Source organism: Neopelma chrysocephalum, unplaced genomic scaffold (genome assembly GCF_003984885.1).
Source record: "Neopelma chrysocephalum unplaced genomic scaffold, ASM398488v2 Primary Assembly neopelma1_96624, whole genome shotgun sequence".
In the NCBI taxonomy this organism is placed as follows: domain Eukaryota; kingdom Metazoa; phylum Chordata; class Aves; order Passeriformes; family Pipridae; genus Neopelma; species Neopelma chrysocephalum.
The window spans coordinates 1-19,186 of record NW_020925269.1 but is presented as its reverse complement, the minus strand read 5'-3'; the positions used below and the strand labels follow the sequence as shown (position 1 = coordinate 19,186).

The following is a 19,186-nucleotide window of genomic DNA, read 5'->3' as shown; positions in this document are numbered from 1 at the left end:
GCGGCGGCCCCCGATGAGGCGGCGGGGCTGCGGCACCGGGAGCCCCCCGCGGCCGCCCCCGAGGGCCCCGCCGAGCCCACGCTGGTGCTGCGGCTCAAGTTCCTGAACGACACCGAGCGCCTGGCGCGGGTGCGCCCCGGGGACACCGTCGGGGCGCTCAAGAGGTGAGGGGGGCGGGCAGCGCCGACGTGTCCCGGCCCGGGGGCCCCCGGGAGGGCACAGCCGTGCCCGGGGCAGGTGGGCTTGGCCCGGGTGTCTGTGCCCGGCGCTGTGGCCGTGGGACAGCCCGTGCTGGCAGGGGAGCCCTGGGGCGGGCGATGGGGATGTGCGGGCACAGCTGTGCAGAGGGGCAGGGGTGGACAGAGGGCACTGCCCTGGCAGGTGACAGGTGGAGGGACACAGGGGCACAAGAGTGCAGGGCGGGGGGGGGGTCACAGTGGGCACGTCCATAGGAGGAAGGAGGGGACTGTGCTGGCGGGTGGCACCGGGAGTGGGTAATGGGGACATGGGCTCGGGTGTGCAGGTGGGGCGGGGGGTCCGGGTGGGCACAGTGGCACGGGGTGGGTGGAGGGGCCTGTCCTGCCAGCGGCGACACCCCTGTACTCGTCCCCTCCAGGACCTACTTCCCCGGGCAGGAGCAGCAGGTACGGCTGATCTACCAGGGGCAGCTGCTGCGCGACGACGCCCAGAGCCTGGCGGGGCTGCACCTGGGCCACCTGAGCGTCCTGCACTGCCACCTGTCCCCGCCCAGCGCCGCCCCCGCCGCGCCCGGGCCCCCCGGCCCCCGCGGCCCCGCGCCTGCCGCGCTGGGCGTGGGCAGCCTGGCGCTGCCACTCTTCGTGCTGCTGCTGGCCCTGCTCTGGTACCTGCAGCTGCAGCACCGCCACGTCTTCACCGCCACCGCCACCACCTGCCTGGCCGGGCTCACCCTGCTCGTCACCTTCGTGGCCTTCGCCATGTACCGCAGATAGCGCGGCCCAGACGCGCTCCTGGGGCCCTGGGCCACGCTCGGACACCTGGGGAGCCCCCCCAGCCCACCTGGGGCTCTGCGTTCAGCTCACCCAATACATCGGAACCAGAGGGGCCGGGCTCCGGACTGTGTCCCCCAGGGGCTGTAGGCTCAGGGGTCCCGGGGGTCCCCTCACCTCGTGCTGGGGCTCCGGGGCCGGGGCTGTTGCAGGAGTGGAGGCTCAGCTACCTCTAGGGGGGTCACGGTGCCCCCCGGCCCTGCACGGAGTGTCCCACGGCCGCTCCACGGGTGGCCGTGCCCCCGGAGCTCCTCCCCGCGGGGGTATGGCCCAACCCCTCCCGGGGGCAGCTCCCGGGGGTCCCTATGGTGCCGGGAGTCCTGGTGCCGGCAGGATATGCTCCAGAGATCCCGAGGGTGCCAGGCGGAATGTGCTCCCGGGGTGCCAGGGGTCCCCGTGCCGGGGGAGTGCGCCCCCCGGGGGTCTCGGTGCCGGGCGGGATGTGCTCCCCACTGTCCCGAGGGTCCCGGTGCTGTGCTGGGGGATGCCGCCCCCCACCGCCGTAACAATTAAAGCGGAAGGACTGTGACCGGCCGCGGCGTCCCGGCTCTGCTGCGCCGTCGGGGAGCGGGGGGGGTGACGGGCGGGAAGGGGGTGACAGGGGACCGGGGGGAACCGGGCCGGGGGGAACCGGGACGGGGGGCGGGGCTCCGGGAGGGGGCGGGGCCTGCGCATCCAGCCACGCGCTCCGCAGGACCGCAGCGCGCCTGCGCCGGCAGCACCTTCGCGGGGCGCTCCCTCATTGGTTGGGGCTCAGGGCTGATTTGCATACGGCGCGCGCCGGCCCCGCCCCGGAAGGTTCGCGCGCGGGGCGGGGCCGCGAAGATGGCGGCGGGGCCGCGCTCCCGGTCCGGGTCCGGGGCCCCGCGGCGCTGAGCGGCGGCGGCGGGACCGAGCGGCCGCCAGCGCCATGTACGGCCGGGACGGGTCTGGAGGGGAGGGGTGAGGCCCGCCGGGGGGCCGCGGCACCGCCCGGCACCGCCCGGGGGTCGGTGTGTGCCCGGGAGAGGGGAGAGGGCTGTGGGCCGGGGGACACCGGCCGGGCCGGGGATCCCGGGACCGCGGCGCTGGGCGGGACGGGGACGCGGGCAGGGCCGAGGTCCCGGTGCCAGGGGCTCGTGCGGGTGGAGGTCCTTGTGGATGGGGGGGCCCTGACAGGTCGGGGGTCCCCGTGGGTGGGGCGGCCCCCGTGCCCCCGCCGGCCCCGGCCGTCCCGCAGCCCCCCCTCACTGCCCGCACCCCCGCTGTTCCCGCAGGGTCCCCCGGAGCCGCGGAGCCCCCCGCGCCGCGCCGCCCCCGCCATGCTGTGCCCGCTGCTGTGCCCATGGCTGCGCGCTCTGACCCGGGCGGGCCCGCGGGGCCCGGCTGCCCGTGAGCGCCGCGGCGCCGCGATGTTCCCCGCCTGCTGCTGCGCCGGCAAGGCCAGGCCGCGGCTGCTGCTGCCCCTGGACCCCTACGGCCATGGCCTGCTGCCCCCCGTGCCCCCGGACGGCGGCCGGGGCCGGGCCCACGGCAAGAGGAAGAGCTGGAACTTCATCCACGAGAAGATGAGCTACGACACCTTCTTCACCATGAAGCGGCTGATCGAGCGCTCGCGCAGCGTGGGCGAGGTGCTGCGCTGGGTCACGCAGAACCCGGGCAAGGTGTCGGCCAGCCACTACCCCATCGCGCTGCACAAGCTGGGCCAGCTCCTGCAGCAGCAGCCGGGGCCGCCCGCGGGGGCCGGGGCCGGGCACGGGCCCGCGGGGCAGGTGCTGGAGCAGCCCGAGTTCCACGCGCTGTGCCAGGCCATCGTCAGCGGCTGCGCCAAGTTCGACAACTTCAGCATCGTCAACTGCCTGTACGCGGCGGCTGCGCTGGGTGAGACACCCCGGGGCCTGGGCTGGGTGGAGGTGTGGCACGTGGAGCTGTGCTCTTCCAGGGGCACAGACGGCTCACACCAGTTCTGCTCTGTTTGGGGGACGGGAGGGCTGGATGCCCCTCAGGGAGGGCTCTGCTCAGGGGGCAGCACTGCCCTGGGGGACCCTGCTCTGAGGGTTCTGCTTGAGGGGCAGCAGAGCAGGGTGCCCCTGGCTGCCCCAGGAATCAGTGCTGGAGCCAGCGGGAGCCAGGACGCTGGACAGCATTGCCTGGCCAGTGTGGATCAGCTGCTCCTGGAGCCCAGTTCCAGGCCCTGAAACACCTGAGCACTGAGGTTTCAGCCTTGGCTGAACCCTTCCAGGGCACAAGCCCTACGTCACCAGGTGTTGCTCTGCAGGGAAGAATGTTTGAGGTGTTTGGGTTCCTGTGCAGCTGCCTCTGGATGTTACGGAGCTGGGGCTGTGTCCCAGGGGTTCCCCCTTCACTGGGCACAGAAGACCCTGCACGTTCTCCTGTCACGAGGAGGGGATTGGGGTCTGTGTAAAAGAGGAGTGGGCAGGAGGGCCGGGGGGAAACCTGATCCACTCAGGTGAGACCTCACCTGCAGAGCTGCCTCCAGCTCCAGGGAACAACAGCAGGAGGACGTGGAGCTGCTGGAGAGAGTCCAGCGGAGGCCACGGAGATGCTGCCAGGGCTGGAGCCCCTCTGCTCTGGAGCCAGGCTGGGAGAGCTGGGGGGGTTCCCCTGGAGAAGGCTCCAGGGAGAGCTGAGAGCCCCTTGCAGGGCCTAAAGGGGCTCCAGGAGAGCTGGAGAGGGACTGGGGACAAGGGATGGAGGGACAGGACATGGGGAATGGCTTCCCACTGCCAGAGGACAGTATTAGATGGGATATTGGGAAGGAATTCCTGGCTGTGAGGGTGGAGAGGCCCTGGCACAGGTTGCCCAGAGAAGCTGTGGCTGCCCCATCCCTGGAAGTGTCCCAGGCCAGGTTGGACGGGGCTTGGAGCAACCTGGTCTAGTGGAAGGTGTCCCTGCCCGTGGCAAGGGGTGGAACAGGATGAGCTTCAAGGTCCCTTCCAACCCAAGGCATTACAGAATTCCATGATCTGGCGGGTGCCTGCCCTTCCTGCCCTGCGGCTCCCCCCAGCCGTTCTGGTTCCCGTCCCCGGCAGCCCCCCCGGGCCGGGGCTTGGCGGAGCTGCCCGGCCGCGGTTGCCGCAGTAACTCGAGCCCCTGGCGGGGGAGGGGGGCCGGTTCTTTTCTTCCCCCTCGGGCCGGCGGCGCCGGGTGTTTGTTGACGCTGAGCCGGGGCTGCCCTCGCCCAGACCCCCGTGCCGGGCCACCCAGCTCTGCTGCTCCCCCCGCTTGGTTCTCGCCCCTCATTAACACAAACTCCAAGCCCCTTTTGAGGCCATTTTACAGAACAAAGCAGCTGCTCAGACCAATTCTGCACGTTCCCCCTCCTGAGCTGTGGTTAACGATAACCCACAGTGACTCGCCCTGTACTGCCCGTGCCAGCTCAGCCCCGGGGGGGACGGGGGGCTCTGGGGCCCCCCAGCACTCTGTGCCTCTGCTGAGGAGATCCCTCCTGACAGCCGAGGGCTGGATAACACTCCTGAGCTGCAGGAAAGTGTTTCCCTGGGAGCCAGGTCGGACAGGCTAAAGCTGAGCCGGGAAATGGGAGAAGGTCAGAAAAGCCAAAGGATTAGTCTCTGCCGGAACAAACAGGGTTTAGTCTGGTCACGTGAGAAGTCTCAGTTGTTTTCCAACCACAACTTTTTTTTTAAGAACTTTTTGAGGTGAATTTTTTGGTTGCCCGGAGTAGCTGTGGCTGCCCCAGCCCTGGAATTGTTCAAAGCCAGGTTGGACAGGGCTAGAAGCAACCTGGTCTTGTGGAAGGTGTCCCTGCCCTTGGCAGGGTGAGGAACTGGATGGGATTTAAGATCCCTTCCAACCCAAACCATTCTGGAATTTTGGGATTCTACGAGTTATTTGTCCTGAAGATGTTTGAGACTTAGGAAATGAACCTCGCTCCTGCGGGTGAGCCGCAGGGCTCCCATTCCGGTGGGGTGGGTGGGAATGACCCCACAGCTCCACGTGGCGTTTCCCGTGGTGCCGGTGTGCTGATGTTCCAGCCATGCTTTGCCTCCCCTTCCCCTTCTGCTCCTCGGTTCGGTCACTGGCCCGGCACATCCGTCCTGCCCCGGCGGTGGCCTCGTGCCCGAGCTGCGGAGTTGGTGCTGTGGGGCTGAGGTGTGAACCGGGCTGTCTGTGGCGCTGAGCCGTGCCCGGCGTCTGATCCGTGCCCGTGCCCCCACAGGGCTGCCCGGGGAGTCGCCGCTCGTGCGGGTGCTGGAGGACGAGTCCCGCAGCCGCCTGGGCCGCTTCAACCAGAAGGACGTGTCGATGGTGTTCAGCAGCGTGATGCGGCTGCACCCCTCCAGCCCCCACCCCCTGGTCGAGTCCTGCCTCAGCAGCCTGGAGCGGCACCTGGAGAAGGAGCGGCACCCCCAGACCCTCTTCCTGCTCCTCTCCTACTACCGGCTGCGGGCGCAGGCGCTGCAGGGCCACGCGGCCTCCGACCAGCAGCTCATCAACAACCGCAAGATCCTGCGGCTGGTGCGGCACACGCTGGGCCAGGTGAGCGCCATGCGCGAGCACGAGCTGGCGCTGCTGGACGAGATGCTGGCCCTGTGCGCCCAGGAGGCCAACAACAAGGCCCTGGAGGCCATCTTCAGCTCCCAGCTCTTCTACGAGAACCGGCAGGAGCGCTTCATCCGCAGCATGGCAGGTGAGGGGGGCCCGGGTGGGCTCCCGGCGTTGCTGCTGCCCGCACGGGGGACATGGAGGGCTCTGGCTCTGCAGCCTTGCAGGTGCCTTCCTGGGCCCCGGGGACGTTGGGGTGGTGAAATCCCTGCCTGGGGCCCTGCTGGGCTCCGGGGGTGGAGCAGGAGGAGGTGTCGTGGCCACCCTGTCACCAACTGCCCAGCCCAACCCTTCCAGAGGGGTGGGACCCCCTGTTTCTCCAGGGGCTGGTTTCCCACCACGCCTCCAGGCTGGGTACAGTGGAATTCCAGTGGGATTTTACAGAAGGGCCCCACCCTGTGCATGTTCCTGCTGCGCTCCAGCTGTGCTTTGGCTGTTCGTGACAGGAATCTGCCTGAGCCTCTCACCCGGCCCATACCTGAGGGTTTTTGGGAGCTGTCTGGGTTTTGGGAGGGCCGGTGCTGCCGTCCGGTCCCGTTCCCCTTGCCTGCCCTGGGCCTGTGGTGGGGGCAGAGGCAGCCCCGTGACTGTGCCCCCGCTGTGTTGGCAGAGTGGCTGCCCCGGAAGGCGGAGAACCTCACCCCCTACACCATGGCCCTCATCGCCAAGTACGTGGCGCGGCACCGGCTGCGGGAGCCGCGGCTGCTCGACACCATCGCCAACTTCCTGCTGAAGCGCGGGGAGCAGCTGGACAGCAAGGTGAGCTCCTCGCCGGGCACACCTGGGCTGGGGGAGCCGTGCCCCTTCTCCCCAGCACAGTGGGGTGTCCCAGGGGATCAGGGGTCGTGCCCTGACCCTGGCGGGCTCTGAGCTCCTGTCTCTGCCCAGCACTGAGCAGGTGGCCCTGGCCTGTCCCTCGTACCTCCCCGACCCCACGCCCTCTCCTCCTGCCACAGGTGATCCAGAAGCTGGTGTTCCCCTTCAGCCGGATGAACTACCGCCCCTCCAACCACGGGGAGCTCTTCCCCAAGCTGGAGGCCATCCTGGAGCAGAAGGCCGGCAGCTCACCGCTGGCCACCGTCAACATCCTCATGTCCATGTTCCAGCTCAGCCACTTCCCCCAGACCGTCCTGCACCAGGTCTTCTCCCCGGCCTTCATCACCAACGTCATGAGTACGTGGGGCCTTTGCTGGGGGCTCGGGGGCGGGTGGGGGGTGCCCGTCCCGGTGGGCTCCATGCTGCTCCCCCCCCCAGGCAGCCCCTACGCGCTGATCGTGCGCCGGTACCTGTCGCTGCTGGACGCGGCGGTGGAGCTGGAGTTCCGGGAGTACAGCGGGCCCCGGCTCGACCCGCGCTACCGCGTCCTCATGTTCGAGCACGCCCTGACTGCCGACGAGGCCAACAGGAAGTACAGGTGAGGGGTGAGGGGGCAGTGCCCCTCCGCCGGGCCCCTCCGGGGACGGGGGTCTGGGGGTCTGTGACCTGCCCCGGCAGGATCACGGATGGTGCCGGGGGAAAGGCCCTGCGGCAGCTCTGAGGCCTGTGGGGGAGCTGTGCAGAATCACAGCATCCTTTTGAACTGTAGAGTTGTTTGGGTTGGAAAAGGCCTCTGAGAACCCCGAGCCCACCCATCCTCCAGCACTGCCAAGGCCACCACTGACGTGTCCCCGAGTGCAACATCCACACAGCTGTTAAATCCCTCCAGAGCTGGGGACTCTCCCCTGCCCTGGGCAGTGGTGCCAGGCTTGGGGAGCCCTTTTGAGGGCCTATGGTGTCCTGATTTCTGGAGGAGCTTTTCTGCAGAAGGAGCCAGGGCCTGGCCCCTCTTGCCCCCCAACAACAGAGCCCAAAACTCCTGTTCTTTGCTTCCTGCTCCCAGGGGTTCCCGTCTCTGCGTGGATGTGCTTGGCAGGAGGACGTATGTGGGGACACAGCCCCCACAGTGCCCCCCTGACTGTCCCCTCTTCTCACAGCTACAAGGGGCTGGTGGCTGAGGCCCTGCGGCAGCTGGTGGGGGAGGAGTGCTACCGACAGGACGAGGTGCTGCCCCCGGGGTACTGCACAGGTAACTCCCCGGGCCCTGGGGGGGGGGTGTCAGGGCCTGATCTGGGAGGTTATTTAGGGCAGAACAAGTCCTGGCTGTTTCTGTCACCCCCTTCCCTGTATTGCTGCCTTCTGTGGTGCTTTGGGAGGAAGCCCCTTGAGTCCTCCCGCCACAGGAAGGGGAGTTCTCCTGTGCCTCTGTTCCCTGGCACAGAGTCCCAGCTGGGCCACAGGGGCCCTGAGCCCGTGTTCCGTAAGTCAGGGGTTCCCAAAGCCTCACTGATCCCCGTTGCCTCTGCACAGATTTCCTGCTGTGGATAAACCGTTCGGGCACAGTGCTGCCCCTCTCCCGTGTCCCGGCGGCTTCCAAGGCTCCCCCGGCCACGTCCCCTGCTGCCCTGGCCCTGCGCTCCAGCGTCCTGGCCCTCACCTCGGACTTGCAGGACTTTGCCCCATTTGCTCCGGAGACGCCCAGCAGCCCCCCTGGCCCCCGGGAGAGCGGCCGGGCCGGGCGGTTCCTGCCCACGCTCTGCCCGGCCCTGGGGGGCCCCTGCTTCCAGCCCCCCTCGGACTATTACTGTGGGCTGAGCAAGGAGCCGTCCCTGGGCAGCCCGGGCAGCTCCACGCTCAGCAGCCCCTCCGAGTGCCTCTCGGCGCCGCCGCCGGGCACCCCCGACTGCTCCCCCCGCGCCTCCGCCGCCTCCCTCTTCCAGTTCCCCATCGGCAAGATCCTGGAGGAGGAGGAGGAGGCCGCCGGCCGCCCTGGCCACGAGCACGGCTGCTTCCAGGGGGAGCAGGCCCAGGAGGACCCCGAGGAGCGGAGCCCCCCCGCCGGTGACGACGCCGGGCCCCCGCCCTCGCCGTGCCGGCCCAGCCCCAAACGGGGCCTGGGCGAGGGGCCGCAGGGCGCCGAGGAGATCCAGAGGTACAGACCCTGTGCCCGGTCCCTTCTGGCACTGTCACCCTGGCACTGCCACCCTGGCACTGCCGTCGGCTCCTGCCCTCTGCGGCACTTGGCCCCGGCACTGTGGGGCACCTACGGACCCCTGTCCTCACCGCCCCAGGGCGCTGGGAACAGCTGCCCCTGCCACCAGCGGGGTCTGGGGGGGCTTGGAGTGCTGCCCTTCATCCATCATGGTTCTGGGGAGCAGGGTCTGTGGGGTGGGGTGACGCTGGGATGTGGGGTGACAGTGTGGCACGGAGCGATGCCGTGATGTGGGGTGACACCGCCATCCCTGCTGTCCCCTGTGCAGGGTGGTGCTGTCGGTCAATGACAAGTGGCACTACTGCCAGAACTCCGACATCCTGGTGGGATCCCGCGCCATGAGGGACCGGCACCTGCGGCTGCTGGGATACTGTCTGGTGCAGGTGAGTGCTGTGGGGTGTGCTGGGTGTTGGGCTGAGAGCTCAGAGCTGGCATCTGATGGGCCTGGAGTTGGGAGCTGGCATCCCCGTGGATGGACGGGGTCGGAGCTGGCATCCCCACTGTAAACACTCTGGTCCCTGTGAGGGGAAGCAGGGATGAGGGGAAACAGGGATGACTCATCCTCACAGCTCCTTCTCGCCCTCCCCCACCCCGGCCAGGACTTTTTCCATGCGGCTGGCGGGTGACACCAGCTCTGATGGAAAGCAGGGACAAGGGACAGTCAGTCCTGGGCAGTGAGATCTGAACCCGAGGGAGGGGAAGGGGAGGGGGCTCAGCCCAGGCCAGCAGACCAGTGGCAGCATAGGCTGCCAGGGCTCAGGGTGAAATCAGATGGGGACACACAGGTCCCCGTGCTGTGACTCGTGATCCCATGTTCTGGGGAGAGGGAGGTAGGTGGACCCTGCCCACCCTGGTGCCCACCCTGGTTCCAGCCCTGGCTGCTCTGTGCAGAGCACTGGGGCTGGAGGAGCCCTTGGGCTCCAGCACAGCCCTCACAGGTGTCTGCAGCTCCCTCAGGAAACTCCAGGTGTTGGTTTAGGGTGTGCAGCTCCCACACGCCTGTTTATGGGTGGTTGTAGCCTGAGGATGGATCTTTCTGAGGAGAACAGCTCAGAAATGAGCCCTCAGTCCTGTTCACTCCTGCACCGCAGAGTTGACCGGAATTACAGCCATTCCCAAAAGCCGTCCCACAGCCATTCCCAAAGCTCCTCACCCCTCCCCGCTGCCTCCAGGCCATGCCAGCACCGGCTCCTCCTCATTCCACAGCTCAGCAGCCCAGAGCCCCTTGTTTGTGCAGAGCTCTGGAGTCCTGTGACTGCTGAGGAATTGCCTGGGAGCTGCCCAGGGCTGGGAGTAGGGCCGGCTCTCCCTCGGGCAGCATTTAGACAGGGCTGGCCATGGCCCCGGAGCAACAGCAGGGCCGAGCCCCCATCACGCTGAGGGGGCTTCCCAATGCCCACCACCAGGCTCCAGCTGGTGCCACAGGCTCTCTGGGATGCCCTTGGCTGTGGAAAGCACAGCAGGGACCCACCTTAAGGGACCTTAAAGCTCATCCAGTCACCCTTTGCCATGGGCAGGGACACCTTCCACTAGCCCAGATTGCCCCAAGCCCCATCCAGCCTTGCCTTGGACACTTCCAGGGATCCAGGGGCAGCCACAGCTTCTCTGGGCAACCTGTGCCAGGGCCTCCCCACCCTCACAGCCAAGAATTCCTTCCTAATATCCCATCTATCCCCGCCCTCTGGCAGGGGGATGCCATTCTGTCTTGTCCTTGTGCCAAGTCCCTCTCCAGCTCTCCTGGAGCCCCTTTAGGCCCTGGAAGGGGCTCTCAGGTCTCCCTATGGAGCCTTCTCTTTTCCAGGTGAACACCCCCAGCTCTCACCTGTATTTTGAGGGGCTCCAGCCCTCAGAGCCTTCCTGATGCTTTATCCCTCCCCTGTTTTGCCGGTGGTTGGAGTGCAAGTCCCAGTGCCCCTCGTTCCTGCTCTGTGAGCGCTGCTGGTGCTCTCAGGGCTGCTGGGCCAGCAGAGCTTCCAGTCCTCCCAGTACCCCGTCCCCCCTCATGGAGGTTGGAGAGCAGGGCTCAAGGGTGGGGTGAGGCTCAAGATTCCTTCACGAGTGTGCCAGGCTCATCCTGGCTGCAGTGGGGGCTGGAACTGGGGCCAAGGGTGCTCCCTGGGCCTGCCCCTCCCTGCACCCTGTCCAGGGCTGAGCAGGGGCTTGTCCGTGCTTCCTGTGCCCTCCATCCCCTTGGCAGGAGCCGCGCTGGCCTCCTTCCCAGGGGGAGCGTCCTGCATCCTGTTCTTCCTCCCACCACCACCCACAGCTGCTGGGGGCTGGTGGCACTGGGGGTGCAGGTGGTGCTGGAGCTGGTGTCACTGCTCTGACATTGTCCCTGTCCCCTCACAGCTGCCCTACACGGAGCTGGAGAAGGTGAGTGGCATCGAGGAGGCCAAGCACTACCTGCGGCAGAAGCTGAGGGAGCTGCGTTTCTGAGGGACGGACCCGGGGGGGGGGGCTGTGGGGGGCCAGGTGGGTGCTGCCAGCCCCTTCCCCTGGGCAGGGGGATACGGAGCTGCCCCCCATCCTGGGGGGCCAGGGGGATATGGAGCTGCCCCCCGTCCTGGGGGGCCGGGCTGTGGGCCCAGGCTGGGGGCACCTGTTCCCACGGGGGCGGGGGCCTGTGAGATTATTTATTGCCGTTATGGGGGGCTGGGGTGTGACTTGAGGGGTGAGGGGGGGTTGGTGCTGGGGGTGGGGGGAAGGTCTCTCATGGCCCCCCTGCAGTGGCTCTGCCACCCCAGCATCGCTGCAGGGGCCAGGCCCGGGCTCCCCTCGGCACTGGGGGTGTCCCTGTGCCCCCAGCGCAGCTGCCGGGAGGGGGTTTGGGCCTGGCCCCTCCCTGGGGTGCTGGGGGTCCTGCGGGGCTACAGCAGACCCCGCGCAGGGCTGGGAGCGGGTGTGCTCGGGGGGCTGTTCCCAGGGCCTGGGCCAGGAGGAGGGGGGAGCTTGGGAAGGGGGGAACTTTCCAATAAAACTGGTGAAAAGTGTGCAAAGTCCGATCTCTTTATTAGTCGAAGGCAGCGGGGGGCCCCCGGCCCCCCCCGGGCTGGGCCCAGCACAGGGCAGCCCTGGCCCCCACCCTGGCAGCCCCCCAGGGACCGGCCAGAGTGGGACCCCCTCGATGGGGGGGCACAGGGTCACCCTCCAGCCTCAGCCCCACACTGGGAATAAAGCTGTTTATTGCCATTGAGTTCCTGTTCCATAACCCCCGGGGGGGCTCAGGTGACACCTGCGTGTCGGGCGGTAGCTGGGGGGCTGTGAGGGGCTGTGGGGGGACCTGCAGCGCTGCTGGGGGGCCGGGGGCCTCTGCCCCACGCCATGGGCAGGAGGTGCCCGAGGGGGCTGTACCGCGAGGGGGGTGAGGGGCCTCGGCAGGGCAAGCCTGGGGCCGGCGTCTCTTTGGCAGGTGCCCCCCGAGGGCCCAGGGAGTGTGGGGGTCTGGCCACGCAGCTGCTGCCCCCGGCCCCACGGCGCGGGGGTCCGGCTGTGCCCAGCCTCCACCACGGGCTGCTCACCGCTGGCACCATCACACGGGCATCGGCATCTCGTTGTACTCGTCCACACCTTCCCGCTCGTCCAGGATGGGCTCGGCCTCAGCCGCGTCCAGCTGCGGGACACGGCGGCTGAGGGGCAGCAAGGGCCCCCTCGGCCCTGCCCACCCCGGGGGTCCGGCCCCCACTGCCCCCCCAGGGCCGACAGACACTTACACATTTCATCTCCCGGTCGGTGAAGATGCGGCTGAGCAGGCACATGCGGAGCGGCACGGTGAGGATGAGGATGAAGGGGAAGGCCAGGGAGGCCACGGTGGACATGACGGCCCAGAGCACGGCCAGGCAGCCCAGCTGCAGCCCGGTGAAGAGGTGCATGCGCAGCGTGCGCACCTGGCACGGGCACATGTCAGCGCGGGCCGGGCCCCTCGTCCCCCTCCCGCCACGGGCACAGCCTGCCCAGGGGTACCCGCACCCCCAAACACAGCCCACGGCCCTGCCGGGGTCTGGCTGCCCCCGAGGAACTGCCCCGGCCCCCTCTGCCCCCCTAAGCAAGGCTCTACTAGAGCCTGCCCTGCGGACACCCCGGTGCCCCCACCCACAGGTGCCCCAGGCTGGCCGCTGCCCCAGCCGAGGGTCCTGCCCCCAGTGACTCCCCAGGGCCCCTCCCCACCTTTTTGACGTAGGTGACGTCGGGGTGGTGCTTGGGGGGCATCAGCAGCAGCTGCAGGCGCTCGTAGAACTGGATGCCGTTGAGGGAGGTGACGCCCATGTAGAGGAAGATGCCGAAGAGCACGGCCAGCGGGATCTGCCGCAGCAGGTCCCCGATGACGATGGACAGACCTGGGCCAGAGCAGGGTCAGCCTGGGCAGGGGGGTCAGCGTAGCCCCCCAGCCCCGCTCCACCCTCCCTGCTCGCCCCCATCACGTGGAGAAGGTCCCGGGTTCCTTCCCCACAGGGAAGGGGACGGCCACGGCAATTTGGCCAGGGCTCAGGGTGCCCCAGCTCCACTGCCCACGCTGCCCACGCTCAGCCACAGCCCCCTAAGGCCCCCCAGAACCCTCCCCCTGCTGCCCTCACACCACCACAGTGTCCCGGCTTCCCCCAGGGCCAGACCTACCAACGAGCACGGCCACCAGCAGCCCAGTGACCCGCTGCTCCTTCACCTCCTGGATCTTGGGCTTGTCCCCAGGCGCCACAGCCTTGCTCATGACGGTGAGGGCATTGGCGTGGGTCACCGAGCGCACGGTGGCCGCGGCGAGCCAGGGCAGCCCGAAGAGTGCAAAGAAGCCACCCATGGCCACGATGAGCAGGAGGTCGAGGTGGAACCCGGAGCCCTTCTGCAGCATCCGCTCCTTCTTGCTGATGATCAGCCTGGGCACAAGGGCAGACGGTCGGCACGGCTTCCCCCGGCCACACCGATGACCCCACCCGGCCCTGCTGCGCTCACGTGGTGATCTGGGTCTCCATGAAGATGAGGATGAAGACGAGGACGGCAGGGAGGCCACTGGCCACCATCATCCACACGGGGAAGTCGCTATGCTCGCCCAGGGGGTTGATCACCCAGCCCCGCTTGTCCGGGGCCGTGACCGAGAACCCGCTGGGCACACTCAGCTTCTGCAGGGGGAGAGAGACGTGGGGTGGGGGTGCTGGCTGTGCCCCCCAGGGAGAGGAGGGGCATGGAGTCACCACCCACAGCAGCTGGACTTGAAGAGAGATGGAAGGCAAGACACTGGGAGCTGGAGGCAGCTGAGTGGGCACAGCCATAGTGGGGACAGATGGAGCCACTGACCCACACCCAGGACAGAGGGAAAGGGCACAGAGACCCTGCAGGAGGAGAGGGGGGGTCCTGCCCAAGGGGTGGGTGGGTGCTGACCTGCGTGTAGGTGTCCTGGATGCTGTAGTCCACCAGCACCATCACCAGGATGGCGATGGGCACCCCAAAGTCCCCGATGAGCCGCCGGATCTGGGGGAACGGCCTGGCCTCAGCCTCCTGCCTGCCCCCCCCGTTCACCCCAGTCCCCCTGGGCTCACTCCAGCCCCCAGGCCCCTGGCTCAGCCCAGCTCCCCCCCAGCTCAGCCCAGCCCCACGGCTGCCCCGCAGCCCCACGCACCCGTCCGGGGAAGAAGCGGCTGTTCTTGAACTTGCGCAGGAAGAAGGCGATGAAGAAGGTGCCGGCCATGAGCACGAGCGAGAGCAGCGCCGTGTTGGGCTGCCCCGTGACCTTGGCAGCGCCGCGGGCGGCAGTGCCGGTGGCCGGGGCGGTGCCGTTGGCCGTGGCCACACTGCCGTTGGCCCAGGCCTCGGCCGAGCCGTTGGCGGGCAGGCAGCCGTGCAGAGGGTGCTCCTGGAAGATCTGCGGCGGCGGGACGGGATGGGACACTCGGCACCACATCCTGCCCAGCCGCCCCGCAGTCCCTGGCCCCACCAGCTCACCTTGGCCAGCTTGGAGAAGGTCTCATAGATGAAGATGAGGGAGATGAGGAAGGCGAAGATCTCCTGGGTGAAGCGGGAGACGAAGCGCACCAGGAAGCTGCCCTCGAAGGCCACCATGACCAGCACGATGAGGATGAGCCAGAAGCCGATCCAGACACGCCCCACCAGGTACTCCAGCTCGTTGGACGTGCAGAACTGCCCAGCCACGGGGACAGACGGACGGACAGATGAGTGTCAGGATGGCCACAGGGCTGGGCAGGGGCCCGGCAGCGGGGCCAGGGGTGATATGTCCCCCCCGGGCCCTGGGGCAACCCTCATCCGCTCACCGTGAAAAAGGCCTCCTCAAAGACGAGCAGCGGCCCCGAGAAGCCGATGACAAGCAGGGGCTGGGCGCCCAGCAGGCAAAAAAGGACGCCCTGCAGCGACGTGGAGATGATCAGCTCCGACACTCCGATCAGGTCCTGTGTCTTCTCCCCTGCGGCAGGACAGGCTCAGGCACACCGGCAGGACCGGCCTCTCGGGCCCCGCAACACGGCCCCGCCCCAGGGCCCTGACCCGCTCCATCCTGCAGCACACGCGGGGCAGCACCCGGCAGCTCTGCAGCCCCCCGTGACCCCACCACCCCTCACAGCCCCCCACTGCCCCTGCACCCCCCTGCACTCACCCAGCAGCCCCCCAAAGGTGATGGCCGGTGACAGCGCGGCGAAGTAGATGAAGATGACGGCGGCGATGCACTGGGGGTCCAGCGCGTCGCGGAAGTCGCTCAGGTAGTGGGGGTACCTCCGCCGCACGTCCCGGATCAGCCCCCCGAAGGGCCGCCCCGTGCGCCTCAGGGGGTCGTCGTCCTCTTCGACCTCATCCTCCACCACCTTCAGCTTCAGCAGTGCTGGGGGCAGACGCACAGACGGACGGACGGTGAGACCCCAACGGCTGAGACCCCCCCCCGCCCAAACCCTGCCCCAGGTACCTTTCTCCTCGGGGGACTTGGGCTCCAGCAGCAGCCTCCGTTCCTGCTCCATCCTCTTCTTCAGCATCTCGCGCTGGAAGTGGGCGACGCTGCGCAGCAGCTCCTCGCCCTGCACCTCGCTGGGCGGCAGCACCACGCTGCAGTCCAGGAACTCGTTGATGGCGTTCAGCAGGTCGTGCCGGTCGTCGGCCAGGTACGCGGCCTCGTGGAATTGCTGGGGGGGAAACGGCAGGGTCAGCGCCCACCCCACAGCACTGCGGTGCCCCGAGACCACAGCACGGCACAGCCCCCAGCCCACAGCCCCGGCACAGCCCTGAGCCCCCAACCCTGGTACAGCCCTGAGCCCCCAACCCTGGCACAGCCCTGAGCCCCCAACCCTGGCACAGCCCTGAGCCCCCAACCCTGGCACAGCCCTGAGCCCCCATCCTGGCACAGCCCTGAACCCCCACCCTGGCACAGTCACGAGATGCCCACCCAGCACAGTCCCGAGTCCCTGGCCCCAGCACGGCCCTGAGACCCCCGGCCCCAACAGGACACCCAGCCCCAACACTGGCATGGCTCTGAGGCCCTGGTCCCAACACAACCTGAGCCTCCCACCCCATCCCATTCCGGTTCTGAGCCCCCCGTCCCAGCACATCCCTGAGCCCCCCGCCCCAGCAGGACCCTGATGCCCCGTGGACCTTGTCAGACATGAGCGTGGAGATGGAGCGCCCTATCTCGTGATAGTCCATGTGGGTGCTGCTGGGGCCCAGCAGCACGAAGAGGAACCGCACGGGCACGGGCACCTCCAGCACCGCGTCCAGCTCCACGGCCTCCTGCAGCCGCACGAAGGCCATGGTGGGCTGGTCCAGGAACTCCACACAGCCTGGGGGGCACAGAGGTCAGTCGAGGGCCCAACACACTGTCCCCACCCCCCTGCCCTGCCCACCCCTCCGTACCCACAAGCACCACCGTGGCCTCGGCATTGTCCGGGATCTTCTCCAGCAGCTTCAGCTCGTGCTTGGACTTGGAGCGAGTGATGCCGGCCGGGGGCGTGGGGGTGAGGACCTCCCTCTGCAGGGACAGAGCGGGGGGCTGGGGTCAGGCCCCTCCCCAGGGCACGGGCAGGGCTGGGGGGCCGTGGCACCCACCTCCCGCTCCACGTCCACACGCGTGTCGTGCTCGGCAGCGTGGCCGGCGATGAGGGGCTCGGTGACAGTCGGCTCGGCGCCCTCGGCCACGTGGTTGGTGCTGTGGTGGTGCACGAGCAGGGAGCCCAGGCTGCCCGCCGAGATGTTCCGCGGGAAGGAGAATTCCTTCTCGTCGCTCGGGTGGCTGCAGGACAGAGCCAGGTCTGTCCGTGGTGGCCCGGCAGTACAGCCATCACCAGGACCCTGGGGACAGCGCCGGCCCCGTGGCTTGGGGAGCAGAGCCCAGGGGAGGGGGCTGCGTTCATGCCCCCTGTGCCCACCTGTGCTTAAGCAGCAGCGCCCGCAGCACGTTGGCGCGGTCCTCGGTCCGGATCTGGTCTGTGATGACCATCTGCTCCACCACCTGGTGAGCCACCCCCGGCAGTGTCTTCTGGTCCAGATCCAGGAGCACAGCCCCTGGCAAGGGACAGGGGGCTGAGGCCAGCGGGAACGGGAACCCCCTCCCCGCGGGCGCCACGGGGTGACCCCACCTCCCTACCGTGGGCCAGGGTCTTGCGGAGCTCCAGGAGGCTGCGGAAGGAGAGGGAGGCCACGTGGGGTTTGCCCCAGCGGTCGGTCTCCTCCTCCACGTCCTCCTCAAACTTGATCCAACGCGCCGTCTCCTTCCACTGCAGCTCCTGGTTCTTGTCCACCACCAGCTCGTTCAGCTCCACGAACACCTGCGGGCACGGCCGGGTCAGCGCCGGGATCCCTGGGACCCCCGTCCCTGCCTGCCCCCCACCCCAGGGCCCCGCACCTCGTGGGGCTGCCTGTCCTGCTTGCGCTGCCGCGTGCTGGGCTCCTTGTGGTCCTTGCTGACGTGGACCACCTGTGCCTTGGCGCTCTTTCTCACCAGGTGCCGGCGCACGCCCGGCACGTCCTCGAAGCGGTGACCTGGTGGGAAGGGGTCAGTGACGGTGTGGGGTGGGCAACCTGCGGGGCTCACAGCCCTGCACTCCGAGCCCTGGCACGGGGGGCACAGCTCCAGCATGGGGGGCACTGAGCCCTGGCGGGGGGGACACAAGGGGCCGTGGAGCTGTTACGTCCTGCCTGGGACATCTCAGTGCTGGGGGCAAGTGCTGCTGCACCAGGGGTCACCTGCACCAAGGCCTACATGTGCCCACTGGCACATGGGCTCTGCCATGGCCACACTCCCCTGGGAGCTCCGAGGAAAAAGTGTCACCCGTCACCCTGGGAGTCCCCAGGCTGCGAATCCCAGGGGCTGGCGAGCACCCAGGGGAGCCACCGCCACTGCCATCATTGTCACCGGCTCCAGCCGCCCCAGGCACAGCTCCTGGCAGCGCTCCACAGGGACCTGGCCCAGTCCTGGCACCCAGGATGGGTCCCCTGCTGCTGTGCCCAGTGCTGGGAGTGGGGTCAGCACCTGTCCCCAGCCCGGCTTGGCTGCAGCCAAGGGGTGACCCGGCACTGCCAGCAGACCCCCTGTCCCAGACCCACCGTCCCAGAGCCCCTCGTCCTGGCAGTGCCAGACCCCCCATCCCAGACTGTCATCTCCAGCTGTGCCCCCCCAGCACTGCCCGACCCCCCGTCCCGGCCCCGCTCACCCAGCCCGCGGTCACTGCCAGCGCGGCCCCAGGCACGGGGAGCCCCCACTCACTCACTCTTCATGTAGTCCAGGTCGGCTGAGGCCAAAGTCTGCGCCTCCGACTCGTCCGTGGGCATCTTCTGGTAGCGGTCCTGCTCGGCAGCCGTCATGCTGCCGATGCACCGCCGCTCGTGCAGATTGTAGCTCCGGTGCCCCGGCTGCGATTTGGGCGTGGGGCGACCCGGGGACCCGACCTCGGCGGCCGCCCCCTCCCCTGGAGCCCCCTGCTCCGCATCGGGGCTGCAAGTCAGGAGCCCAGCTCAGCACCGAGCCCCCCTCTGCACCCCAGCTCTGCCGGGAGGGACTGGAGGGGGCTGCTCTGCCACGGGGTGACCAGAGGAGGCTGCCCATCCCCAGAGAGCCCCAGCATTGCCCGACCCCGGCTCACCTGCCTGCCCGGGCATCCTTGGGGGTCGTGGCCCCCCGGGGCTCCGGGGGGGAACCGGGCAGTGCCGCGGGGGCCACTGGCTCCTCTGCCCGGTGGTCAGTCACCTCATCCTCCTGCAGGAAGAACTGGGGGGGCAGGGGGTGAGCCAGTTGTTGGGGAGCCATGTCCCCCAGCCATGAGCAACACTGGCTCCAGCTCCTCCAGTGACCAGGCCATGCCCAGACATGCCGAGCCAGGGGGGCCCAGCACTGCCCCTGCCCCAGTGCCCTCACCTGCACTGCCTCGGCCGGCCCAGGCTGCCGCAGCTCCTCCGCCGATCGCTCCGTCTCCGTGTCGCACACATCATCCTCATCCTCTTCAGCCTCCTCGATCGTGGGGGTCTCTCCGGGGACGGAGGCGCGCCGGGCCTTCTTCTTGCCCTTTTTTGGGACCCCCTTTTTGCGGCGGGCGTCGGGGGGCAGGTGCGTGGAGAGCGGGTGGTGGATGTGGAGGGACGACTGGCGGTG

The 19,186-nt window shown here is 68.7% G+C and overlaps 3 protein-coding genes across 3 annotated transcripts; 2 read left to right on the top strand and 1 right to left on the bottom strand.

Annotated features, from left to right (window-relative positions):
- Positions 1–3: 3 nt before the first annotated feature.
- TMUB1 (transmembrane and ubiquitin like domain containing 1) lies at positions 4–1,562 on the top strand (the record flags this gene model as incomplete). The annotated part of the gene is made up of 2 exons (XM_027708919.1): positions 4–164; positions 617–1,562. Coding segments are annotated over 2 exons (516 nt in total), but the record flags the coding sequence as incomplete, so codon positions are not given.
- Positions 1,563–1,897: 335 nt separating this feature from the next.
- FASTK (Fas activated serine/threonine kinase) lies at positions 1,898–11,562 on the top strand. The gene is made up of 10 exons (XM_027708920.1): positions 1,898–1,940; positions 2,285–2,888; positions 5,209–5,679; positions 6,205–6,353; positions 6,551–6,767; positions 6,849–7,008; positions 7,568–7,659; positions 7,941–8,562; positions 8,891–9,005; positions 10,972–11,562. The coding sequence occupies exons 2-10, from the start codon at positions 2,330–2,332 to the stop codon at positions 11,056–11,058; spliced, it is 2,472 nt and encodes an 823-aa protein (XP_027564721.1). The 5' UTR covers positions 1,898–1,940; positions 2,285–2,329; the 3' UTR covers positions 11,059–11,562.
- A 52-nt stretch (positions 11,563–11,614) lies between these two features.
- On the bottom strand, positions 11,615–19,183 carry SLC4A2 (solute carrier family 4 member 2; the record flags this gene model as incomplete). Its single annotated transcript, XM_027708921.1, has 20 exons — positions 11,615–12,232; positions 12,333–12,506; positions 12,787–12,956; positions 13,234–13,487; positions 13,564–13,730; positions 13,990–14,079; positions 14,228–14,470; positions 14,551–14,745; positions 14,877–15,025; positions 15,215–15,436; positions 15,518–15,731; positions 16,198–16,382; positions 16,456–16,570; positions 16,648–16,831; positions 16,968–17,103; positions 17,186–17,366; positions 17,444–17,580; positions 18,309–18,532; positions 18,681–18,805; positions 18,953–19,183. Coding segments are annotated over 20 exons (3,477 nt in total), but the record flags the coding sequence as incomplete, so codon positions are not given.
- Positions 19,184–19,186: the final 3 nt, after the last annotated feature.

What these genes read in the sequence shown, in the direction of transcription:
- FASTK (XM_027708920.1), top strand. Translation starts at nt 2,330, where the DNA reads ATGCTGTGCCCGCTGCTGTGCCCATGGCTGCGCGCTCTGACCCGGGCG. An exon ending in GGGAGCAGCTGGACAGCAAG is followed by an intron (nt 6,354 to 6,550) that starts GTGAGCTCCTCG and finishes CTCCTGCCACAG; the next exon opens with GTGATCCAGAAGCTGGTGTT. An exon ending in GAGGCCAACAGGAAGTACAG is followed by an intron (nt 7,009 to 7,567) that starts GTGAGGGGTGAG and finishes CTCTTCTCACAG; the next exon opens with CTACAAGGGGCTGGTGGCTG.